At 36.2% G+C, this 12,308-nt stretch overlaps 1 protein-coding gene across 1 annotated transcript in view; it reads right to left on the bottom strand.

The window, feature by feature from the left end:
• Positions 1–7,693, bottom strand: part of LOC136855672 (gamma-tubulin complex component 3 homolog) — a 34,987-nt gene extending 27,294 nt beyond the window's left edge. The window contains 3 exon segments of the mRNA XM_067132926.1: positions 2,507–2,596; positions 3,976–4,151; positions 7,520–7,693. Coding sequence (XP_066989027.1) covers positions 2,507–2,596; positions 3,976–4,151; positions 7,520–7,580 — 327 coding nt within the window. The 5' untranslated portion in view covers positions 7,581–7,693.
• Between the last annotated feature and the right edge of the window lie 4,615 nt (positions 7,694–12,308).

The raw sequence follows: 12,308 nt of genomic DNA, 5'->3' as shown, positions 1-12,308 counted from the left end.
AGAACTATCTGGTAGTCATGAAGTTTTAGAACTTGTGTGGGCCATGAACTGGACTGATATGAGGTCATGGTTTGTCGAGATTACAGATGATCACATAAAAAAACAGTTGATCGACTTAATTATCCAAAATAGCCAGGAAGAATATACTACAGAATTGCATGCCATGTGAATATGCAAAGAGTTAAGAGAATCCTAACATCCTGTTACCCTGAGGGGCTGATAAAGTGCTAACATGGGAAGGTAAAATGGTATAGATTTTAGTGCAGCCTTTGTGTGAATTATAAAACACCTACAAGCTAAGATTTTTGGGAATTAGTTGATCTGTTATTAATTTATCAAATGAATTTTTAACAGACAGAACCAAATAGCCAGTACAATAGCTTTGGTAAAGTCATTTCAGGTGTTCCTCAAGGTTTGTTCTAAGGCCTTTGCTATTAATATCTATACGAGTGATATGTGGCAGAGTCTGGAGAACAAACTGATTGCACATGCCAGTGATGCTACTCTTCTAGCTGTTGTTCCTTCTCAGTACCGTAGGTCTGGGGTTGCAGAATCCTTGCACAGATATCTAGCATGTACTGCTGAGTGGAGTAGGCTTTATGGCATGCAGCTTAACCCTTCTAAAATTCAAAGTATGATAGTTTGTTGATCCAGAACACTTCTGCCTTAGCATCTTGCTTTACATATAAAAGGCATGGTTTTCAAATTTACTGCCTCTTTCAAGATTTCAGGTGTATCTTTTGACAAGATATTGACTTTTGAGAAGCAAATGAGTACTGCTGGTTCCTCTGTTTCTCATAAAGTTGGCATCTTGCAGGAATGTTTTCAAATGTTTCATGAGGCTATCATATCTAAGTGTTTTAACTCTTTTCTTTTTTCTTACTTGAAATAACATCCTTCATTGTGGTCTTCATTGCTGATTCTCCCCTTAAACTCTTGGATAGAGTTATGCCATTTGTCAAGTTTATTTTGCCTTCTTCATGCTGACTTGTGGCATAAATGTTATGTCTATGCCACAAGTGAGTTCATTAAGTTTTTTTGTATGAAATGAACTACAACAATAAGCAACCCCTGCACTTTCTTTACTTGATCTAGCTGTTTTTTTTCTCTCAACACTAAGCAGGTTGTTGCTGTGAACTGTGTCATTTTCTAGTAACACATTTAATACTAATCAGTTTGCTAGTTAAATACAACTGACATATGGAATAGTTTGTATAGTGCCATTGTAGAGTCTACTGATCTCTAAATATTTAAGAAAGTAGCAATGTCATTCCTACTTTGTGCCGATGTCTCCTGGTTTTCAGTGCAGCGGTTGTATTATCTATTCCCCACATTATCATTTACCACCTTTCCCTTTAACTTCTCTAACTTTGGAGATTGACTTTCCTTTGGAGCCCTCTTAGATTTATAGTCTGTTCATTGTCCATATGGGTTGTCAGCCGAGGATTTGAAAGAGAGAGAGAGAAAAGACTTCCAGAAGCAAAATTTACTATGGAGTAAATTAAAACTCCACTTTAAATGCCAGTGACGTGGATACTGCCCCATTTCATTCTTCAGTGGTGTAATTACAAGCTCTAGGATGACTTGTCTAAGGCAGTTAGATATTGTTTTGACACCTCTGAAAACAAAAGCAACTATCCTTTCAACAAGATTTAGTTTTCCTATGGCTCTCACTGAAAACAAAACCATGTTTCTTTTATTCCCCTCCCTATACCTGCAAGATGGGAAAGAATGCTAGAAGAATGAGAGAAAGCTGTCTGGTTTTGAATGATGCAACTGTATGAATTGTATCATTCTTCCCAAAAAAAAAAATAGATTTGCATGCTATTGTCCAATTCTTTTTAATCCCAAAATTTTGAATTACATTACAATACAGAATAAAATATACAGTAGTAAAGAGAACCTCAATCCATGCCTGTAGTGAAGGGAACTCTTGACCACTTGGTAAGGCAATTGTAAAAAGTAAGAGATCAAACTGGAAAACAATTAATGAAAAAAATGGTTCCCCTGTTCCGGTAATGAAGTTTTCTAAAATGGCAAGAGTCCCCAGCATTTCATGGTTGGGTACATACACTGTACATATATGTTGCCCAATATATCTTGGAAAACTAACTCTTGAGTGCTTGCTGATATATTAGGATGCTTTAAATTTTCACAATTAAGGCACTGCAATATTATCCAAGCAAATATTGGAGAAATTCTGTTTTTAAAACATACTTGACACCAACCCACTTATGCAATAGCATTTTTTAACATCAATAAAAATCTTCAACCTAAAAAGAATTTGACAAAGTGTGAAATGAGTTTTGCAGGGGCTGCTCAACTAGAGACCTAAATTTAAATTCAATTGCAAAGTGATTCAGAAAACTCAAGTTTTAATAACAAATGTACCACTTCTTCAAATTCCTCAAAAAAGAACATTAGTATGTAACTTTACACTTCTATGTGGCTTTCACAAAAATATACATTTTATTTATAAAAGGCAAAAATATTCAGAGGTACTTACCACTGGAATCTTAAGTCTCTTTGATGCTGCATTATCATTGCTCAGTGCAAGAAATAATGACAATATGCTGCCTTTGTTATGCAACACAGCCTGTAAATGTGAAAACATACATTTATTGCAATTATGCACAAAGCATTGCAAGACATGGCAGGTTCAGTAAAAATTGTAATTCACATTTTCAATAAATATGGAGACAATTTTTAATGTAAGATAGAAATTGACTGAAATTTAATGCCTCCAAAATAGCTTTCATTAATTTTTCCATTTGGTCTTACATCTAGAGTAAATTATTTGATTCACTTTACTGAAATAATAATTCAACATCTCAATTTATTTAAAAATTTTGGTGGTGTACAAGACCTTGGAGAGATTACATGCATCACAGCTTGCAAACACATTTTCAAAAAATCTGGTATTTTCCATTAAGAATTACATATTCTTTTCCTTCAATTACTAAAACTTACTTTGGTAAGCATCTGGTATTTCTTAGCTCCTTGCTCATCAATAATGACAGAAATTCATCTATTCCAATGATGCCACCATTACCTCTTCTCCAATTCTATTCACATGTTGTGCCTGTTACAAACCCCAGTGAAGAAAGTATCGAGCGCTAGAATAATGCCCTACTCTGCATGGAAAAACTACGGAAAATGTCGAGCGCAAGAATAATGCCCTACTCTGCATGGAAAAACTACGGAAAATGTCGAGCGCAAGAATAATGCCCTACTCTGCATGGAAAAACTAGAGTTATTGAAACGTACAACCAACTCTAAAGCCAACAGAGAGTACTGTACATTACTCACACAAAACTACAAGCAGTTCAAACTAATCCAAACCTACATCAAGCCTAAAGCATAATTTAAAATATGTCTAACCAAAAATAACTCAATTCCACTGATTGGAACCAAACTGCAATCCATCCCTACTCAAATTATACCTCTCCATGTCATTTTGTTTACTGCCTTTTAAACCCATTCATGTACACCTTCAATTTCCAATATATGTAGACTCTCCAGGGGGTTGCCTTTCATTGTGCCCCAGCCCTCCATCACCATCTAAGCTAATCAGTCCCTTCATTTTGGCTAAACGTCCTATCCACTGCAAAATTTAGGAATATAGCAGCTGCTTGTCATGAAATACCCTATCACAAAACAATTTTTTTTTCAGCAGTACTCTACATTGTACAAAGAATTAGAAACATAAATAACACTTAAGCATGATATAAACCTGAAGAACATGCACTTCAGCTAGTCATCCACACATTATACAGGCCAAGATGACACTACAGTATAATGACAACACTAGTAAGGGGGCTCCCTCATCCGATGTGATAATGGCTCAAATATTTATCCACTAAACACTCAGCAAAACTGCTTTACTGGAGACTGACACAGTTAAAACATGTGAGAACAAAGAGGAGCCTACAACCTAACATGAACCATAGAATAACAAACTTATGCAGTACTTACAGACTTGAGGAGTTTATTTAAAAGACCAGAAAATCTTACAGCATCTTCAAAACGTTCCTCCCTCACCAATCTTCTTTTAATCTTATCAGCAACTTCATTGTGGTCTTTCATCTGCAAACCACTCCCACTGTCATTGAGCAAAGTGACAGCCAACGTAAAATGACCATCCAGACGCTCTGAAATAAATACGAAATCATTGCAAAATCAACAGCATTTACTGACTACAGTAAACCGCCCGTATTTGCGGGGGATGCATACCACACCCCGCCCCCACGAATAGCTAAAATCCGCAAGTACTTAAAACCCCTCTAAAAACCCTTAGAACTGCCTATTTTGATAGTTCAAACACAAAAAAAAACTCTAAAAATGCTTATATCTGAGTATTTTAATTGTTTTATCACAAAAAGTGCATTTAGTCATGAAAATGATATGAAAATACAGTAATTAATGAATATTTCTCAGTGGAAAATACAGTGAACGGGTGAATTTTCCGCGAACAATGTGTATCTACGTTCCACAGAGAAATCTGCGAATAAGCGAGTCCACGAATCAAGGGGGTTTACTGTAGTCAATTCTAAACACATATAAAATGTGAGCATAGGGCTGTATTATATGGGAAATTTAAGTAGTTGAAGAATGAACATGAAGTTTCTTTCAAAAATTCTGTCTCTTTCAAAAATTCTGTCCTGCAACACATCTAATCAAAATGAGATAACAACAATTAATTTCCTTTGAGTGATAATAAAGGCTAATTTGTAAAGTATATAAAATCTTCCCTATTACTGAAGACAAATCAAATAAATGCATGAATGGCCCTCAACCTGAAATCCCAACATTTCAAACTCTCAAAATTGTCTTGATGTTCCTGGAACAAAACTGTACATTACACATCCTCCTGATAAAGAGACTACAGTACCAGTAGGTAAAACTTCCTAAACTTCTCCAACTCAAGATCCAATCAAAAAAAGGGTCTGAGCCAGAGCACAAGCCTCCCTTGTTGAATGTGTATGTACTTAGTGATACAGTATTTTCCTTTGATCTCACTATAAATTTACTTTTCATGCTAGAATGCTGGGTATTGGGTTATTTTGAAACTGGCCTTTTCTTCATTGTAGTATGTTAACAGAGTAACAAAAACAAAAAAAAGGCAAAATGACAGACTGAAGTCAGAAAAAAATGACAATTTGAAGATATATTCTAATATTTCTTGGATAAAAAACCTTCAGTCTTTTATATGGATATACCTTCAACAAAAGCTTGTGCAGTTATTAAAGCAAAGTACCAAGGTAGTTAACTGCCAACATTTACTTTACTTAAAGTGAGACAAATACTTAGTTAGTTAGAGATGGGATTATGTTAAAAGGGTTCAGGTTGTTAATTGATATCAATTCTGGAACTTTTACAAGAAAATTAGGAAATTGAAATATTTTAGTATCTAGGGAAATCTATATTCTCTTCAATTTGTAATCTGTTCTTATAAGAATACAACCCTTTCCCCTTATTTGGGGACACAGTCCCTCTGTAAAAAGTACAGGGTACTGTCAGAAAAACATGACTGGTATTGTTCTTCCTACCTGGTAATAGCAGCTTCCTGTTCAGAACAGTATGGGTAACTCCAGTAAATCCTTGTCCCAGGATTTGGGAGGAGCCCTTTTATTTGGGGCAGACTTACCAGCTCAAGAAGTAGCAATTTTGTTACAATTAGTTCCCAAAATAATAGCGTCCTACTACTACCCCCTACCCCCTCCCAGCCCTATACAATACACCATTGAGCAGGTTCTACCTTGGTGTCCAAGGACTTGTAGGCAATGTTGCTAGGGTAGAAAGAGGTAAAGGTGGTCTGATAGCAACAGACACCTTCCCTTAGTACCTTTATCACTAACTAATTTCACTTGAATGTCAGGAACATGGAAGGACCAGGAAGGTTCATAGGAACTCCATGAGAAAGAAGATTGCTGGCAACTAAGTAGAACAAATTAAGGTGTCCTGAGTGTCAGATTGTCTTGATCTTACTCTTCAAAAAGTGTAAGGAAGAACCTATCACTAACTTGCTACCAAGAGAGACCCACCATTTCATCAACTCGTGAGAGGGGATGGTCGACATCCTCCCGACACCAATAACCTCAAATATTTTGCTGTCTTCCTCAAAACATACACAACAGAAGTCCACCATCATCCTGAGGTAAAGGAATAAAGCCACAGCAACCTATTCTATGGTTCCAGCTTCAGAAGCCCAGAATGAGAGCCTTCCACACAAAAACATTCTGAGGGGAACTTGTAAATAAGCCCAAAAACTAATAGGTCAATTGGCTAAGGGCAGATCTCATCTTCCTAGAAAGCAAGTGACTTTACCAAACTATCACCGCCAAAGTTATTCTTTGCCTTTAATACCACACCTCAAAATTGGAGTTTTTATGCTCTCTTGAGTCTCCATAATATGCTTGATACAAAAATCAATCTAAAACCTACCCTAAATTAACTGTTACTGAGATATTTACCATCTTTTGTTTGTTTTACCAAACATTCTCATGGAGCTTGTACTGTGCAAGGCATTCATGGGGGTGGGTGGCTGTGGTATTGAAGTAAACATTTACCCATGCCCAAAGGGTAACCCAGCAGAAAAAGAGTTCCTGAAGCAAATTCTGTTTCTGACAGGCCTGCAGTAATCCTGGAGATTTCAGTATGACCCAACCTTAAGGCTATAAAAGAAGAAAATCATCCATCCCTGATATTCCAATGTAAAAACTGTGATCCTTTGCTGTCAGGCTACCTCCAAAAAGGATCTTTGTACCCTCCCATCACTCAGACTTGATCACCCTGGCTAGAACCCTCAAGGTGGAACTTGAGAAATGGTCTAGACTGGCAAAGGCTAAAAGATGGGGTATTAACCTATTTTATAAGTTGCCAATACAAAAAATGAAACTGTAACCAACTGTACCCAGTAAATGCCCGTAAGTTGCGTGGTATCGTTTTATATTAACAACTTATATAAAACTTTACCAATGATGGCAGCCTGAACTAAAACTGGGTGACAAGATTCAAACAAGACTGATTCCCGACCTCTTTCGCTGACCCTGCCAAACTAGCCTGAACCTTACGGTACCTCCTACCATCAAATAAGGATATACATTGCAGCTTCGTCTAAAAACATAGGAAGATTTGACCTTCCCACATTTACAGGCTAGCCTTTTGATAAATCAGCCTGACCCCGTCTCTCAAAACTTATGCCACACAAATAAAGTCGGAAAGTCGATGTCTTCCCAATGATGGTGGGATTTGTTACTTCGCAGGGGAATGGTTTTAACGTCAGTCTTACCAACCTCCCATCGCTTAGGATACGCCTAGCCTGACGTAAACATCGGAAGAGGTTAACTACGGCTTCAAAGCGACTTTAAACGTGAATACGATCGTCGCGACGAACAGAAATCACCAAGAAAACTGAAAAACGACAAAAGTTCTGCCGAAATGATTCACAAAACGGGACCGTAAACATGACAGACGACAGAAGCAAAAAAGCAATTTGGCTTCGAACCGAAGGACTTACGGTCATTTATCCCCGTCACGTGGGAACACAGGCGCCGTAACAGATTCCCCGAGGCATCCATTCCTCCCGAATGTCCAAAACTTTTCTATTAACGCCTAAATTACAGCGAACTATCGACCACTCTACGACTCCTCTACCTCTTCATGGCGCCATTTACGTTCGTTTTGTTTGGGTTTGAGTCCTAGGCTGTGATTGGCCCAGGCCTCGTGGACGAGCCAATAGGAATGCTTCTTTCATTACGAATTCATTTTACCTTTAGTTTGTAATTGAAACTTAAATCTCTAGCTTAAAATTTCTTCTCCTCTTTCGTGTCATAGATGAGCCACCTTTGTGACGCGTAATTAATGTTAAAATATATATCCTACAACCTAAATGACCATATAACTAAATTTAAGAGTTAAAGGATGAGGGTGGTGTAAGACAATCCTTCTTGTAGTCCCATGGCTCTGAAGTCACATCATTGTTAAAGCGTAATTGGCGAGTGACAATCACCCTACAGTAACCTAGATATAACGAAGAAAAGAGGAGTGGCTGTGCTACGGTTGAAGACGTTTGTAAGAATCTTAGCATAATAAAACATGTTATTATAATAATAATAATCTCTTTCGTCTCGCTTAATAATATATAGAGAAATTTGTAGTACAGAAACAAAACAATAATTGCTGCAATATGCAAAGCTGTCTTGATTACGAGTTCTTCAATTAGTTTTAAAAAATTGTTTTTTTCCAGTTTTATTTAAAATGTTGGCTTTGTATCGATTTATAAGAAAATTAATGTCAGTGTTCAAGAAAGAGAGAATTGATGGTTCACTGACAAATGACGATGATCACTCAAATGTGCAAAAATGTATTACAGATACAATTCTAAGGTAATTTGAAATGTATAGTGTCAGTATTGCTTTAACAAAACACATTACAGTGAGTATTTGTAGCCATTCATATCTCACATTTGTCTCACAATGTCAAATTTCTCTGTAACAGCCCAGATTTCCACTTGTTTTTAAGAAACAGCATCTCTCTCTCTCTCTCTCTCTCTCTCTCTCTCTCTCTCTCTCTCTCTCTCTCTCTCTCTCTCTCTCTCTCTCTCTCTCTCTCTCACTCCAAGGCTACCCTCACTATTCTAGAAGGCTTGCCAATAAAAGTCTCCGTTTCCTTTTAGCCTAATCAATTGTTTTACAGATGTCAACACAGGAGCAAGATGGGATATTGCTCTCTGTAGCTTCCCGTTTCAGCGTCCAAAATCCTAAAGTCTTACCCTAATTCCTTTCGCGCTCTCTCGCCCCCGCCCACCCTCACGAGATAAAATAGGCGTTTTTCAGGTTTCTCTGTCATATTCAACTCAGATCCCGCCTTTGCCGAAGACTTCCACAGGATCTTTACTCTTATTTTCACGTGTACACATTTGGAATAGCATTAATCATTCTAAGGCTACATTTTAGACCATCTTCGAAAGATTTTCTGTTTTGAATATTCAGTAAACTTATTTCGACTGCGACTATCTGCCATCACCTTATTCAGTTTACTTTATATTCAGATTAAAGTGAATGCTATTCATTTTAGCATCAGAAGCTACAGTATTTAGTCTTTTAAACTATTTGCCACTTTATTCTCTTCCTGCTGTAGATTTAATAGGATTTTCCCATTTATTTTCCTTTTTAGTTCCCGCAAAAATAGATTTGTTCACTCTTCCTTTAGCCGTGTTCTCCTCTGATGCTTTCATTATTCCTAGACTTATTTCCGTATCTTTTTCCTCCCTGAGATAAGGGTCTATGAGACTTTAATCTCTCATTTTGCGCCTTTTTGAGGTTCGTCAGCTTACTCCACTCTACTTTGTAACTGTCCTTCATTTCCTCTTTGCCTAATATGTTTCAGTTCATTACTAGTAGGATCGTGCAGTGGTCAGATCATACTACTTTAAATTCACTGTGACATCATTTTATGCTCGGCAGCCTTTATGCTTACTACTTCTTCGTCTTCTTCTTCGATTAAGGCATAGCCGTTAACGGTCTTTTTGTCACTCCTGCTCCTTAAAACTTCCATATAATGTTTGCTGTCATTAGATTCTATTCCTTTTGCTATGTCTAATAGCATTTTTCATATCTTGGAGATACCGTAAGTATTGTTTTACCACATTTACCAATTTATAATTGAAAGTTCCTTTACATATTTTTCTTCACCTGTCTTTGGTATCTGAATTTTTTCAGATGATCTGCACATTCTTGTTTATTCTACCATTCACCTTAATCCTAACCTGTTCTTATCTACTGTGAATTATGGTGACATTGTTCGCTTTATTTCCACTGTCACATTTACTAGCTCCGTGTACCCTTTCATTATGACCAAACACTTTGAAGCATATTATTGCTATTCTGTCTCCTTCCACCAAGTGTCTCTCTGTGACGCATATTATTACCGGTTTAACTTGTTCTGTGGTTTCTGCTAGCGGTTCCACTGCAAAGCGCATGCGTCTTATAAAAACACAATACATTCTAAAAGCCTCATAAAATTTTATCAACTGTGTACCTATTTTTGTGCTTCTTGTCCTATCCTGGACCGTATGCCCTACGGGAATTGACAACCCATCCATTGCGTAGCACTGGGGCTGAACATTACTCTCTCTGCCATTGACAAGTTATTTCTATTATGGCGTCTTTGCTATTATCTGTTTCCTGCAGTTCTTTCTCATTTCCTCCATTGCTTTTCTCTCCGTGAGTAATTTCGTTTTGATTCTTGTTCCTTACCCCTTCTTAAAGTTCCTTTCCATTGTCACTCATGCCATATGCCAGTCTTGAAGCATATTCAGATTTAGATAATCCTTGCTCCATTTTTCCCTGGTCACCCTTTTTTCCACTCGCCCTTCAAAAACATAAAAATCACCTTCAATTTTATTTCTCCTCTCACTGGCTGCTTCCCTTCTCCCCGCAAACTTCATATTTTTTAGGTGTTTGTATCTTTCCTAGCCACTCTGTTTGTTGAACCTTTCTATAGCATTTACAACTCCCCCCCACCTCCATTTTGACTCCGGAAAGACATCTTTCTCTTTCCTGATAAAATCAGCATCTTTCTGTATTCTCCATATTACCTACAGCACTCTCCCTTTTTGATATCTGCTTCTATATTCATTATCATATTTTTTAGGCTTATATGTTTATACCGGCAGAGTTCACCCCTCTGACACTTCCCCACAGTATCGATAAAGCAGTATCCCTGATTTCTAGTGTAGGCTTATTTTTAATATACAGAGCTACAGCTTATCCCTCTTCTACAATTCATCTACCTTGTAGGTTATTTTTACATAGTGCTTTGATTTACCCTGTGCTTCTATTCTGATTGAGTTCCATTTTGTCGCCGAATGGTCTGATTTTTAGATGCGTTTTAGGTTGTTGTAATGTTAACATGTTCACAGATCACATTTGTTACGTGATAGACCCATCTCTCCTTTCGATTATTCTATACAGAAAACAGTACTCAAGATTTCAGTCGGCTAGGGAGCCGGGCGAGCGGCTTATTTGGCACAAATCGGGTTATCGTTTACTAATTTACTTCACACAAATGATCACAATATGTTAAAACAATTAACTGCGAATCCTTAGTAAACTTTCATACAGTTTCTGCTTTTAGCCTCCTCTCTTAACTTTTTAAATTTTGCCTGCACCAACCATGCATTCACGTTATCATTGCAAAACTTTGCTATACTAGTCACTGGTTTCTATTTTCAAAGCACATGGGTCTATACGGTATGTTGATGATTAGTGACAGAATGAAAGAAGATCTTTGCAGTATTGTAGACTGTTTAAAATGTGGATAATGAGTCCACTTCATTGTCACTCGCTTGTTTTATTTTATTTAGGATCATAAAACTACGCTCGTACTCTCGTTCTTGCGTATGTTTGATTCGTTCAAGTCATTAGATCGTATCAGAAAGCGCATTTCGTTATATATATATATATATATATATATATATATATATATATATATATATATATATATATATATATATATACATACATGTGTAAAAGTGTTTTTACCAGTTTTGTAAAGGCTACGTGTGTCAAGAATTTATTTATGCCTGATCACATCACAATTGTGATGGAATCCCAGTTGCAGTATCTGCAATATAAATGTGCGTTGATTTAGTATATAAAATAATAAATTCTCAATATGGACGATTACAAAACTAAATAATAAATAAATATGAATATAAAAATCTCGCACCTTCAGTAAACATAATTTCAATGTTAAACATAAATTTTTCAATGTAAAAACTAGATTGTCCTGTTAATAATGGTATATGAATATATTGTAAGTAAACATTATATATATTGTATAACAACCCAACATAGTGGATATGATAGTCGTATTTAATTTTGTGTATATTTTTGATAAAATATTAATTACATTAATTAACATTGTACATTATTTACAAAATTTTATTAGTATATTATTTGATTATTGTAGGTGCTGCTAACAACTTATGACTTCTACTTGCTTTTACCCTGGGAGTAATTTAAGTAGCCACAGTGACTGATACTACAAGAACTGTATAGACATACATACATTATATATATATATATATATATATATATATATATATATATATATATATATATATATATATATATATATATATATATATATATATATATATATATACACACACACACACACACTGTACGTGTGTGTATCTCTGCTCACAGAACACCAAAACCAATAATTTGATAGTTTGAAGTAGTTGATAACGTTAATTTAATACAGAATTAAGTTAGGAAAGAACGACAACTTTGAAACAC

Source organism: Macrobrachium rosenbergii, chromosome 32, assembly GCF_040412425.1.
Source record: "Macrobrachium rosenbergii isolate ZJJX-2024 chromosome 32, ASM4041242v1, whole genome shotgun sequence".
Classification (NCBI taxonomy): Eukaryota; Metazoa; Arthropoda; class Malacostraca; order Decapoda; family Palaemonidae; genus Macrobrachium; species Macrobrachium rosenbergii.
This window is presented reverse-complemented; position numbering and strand designations above follow the sequence as displayed.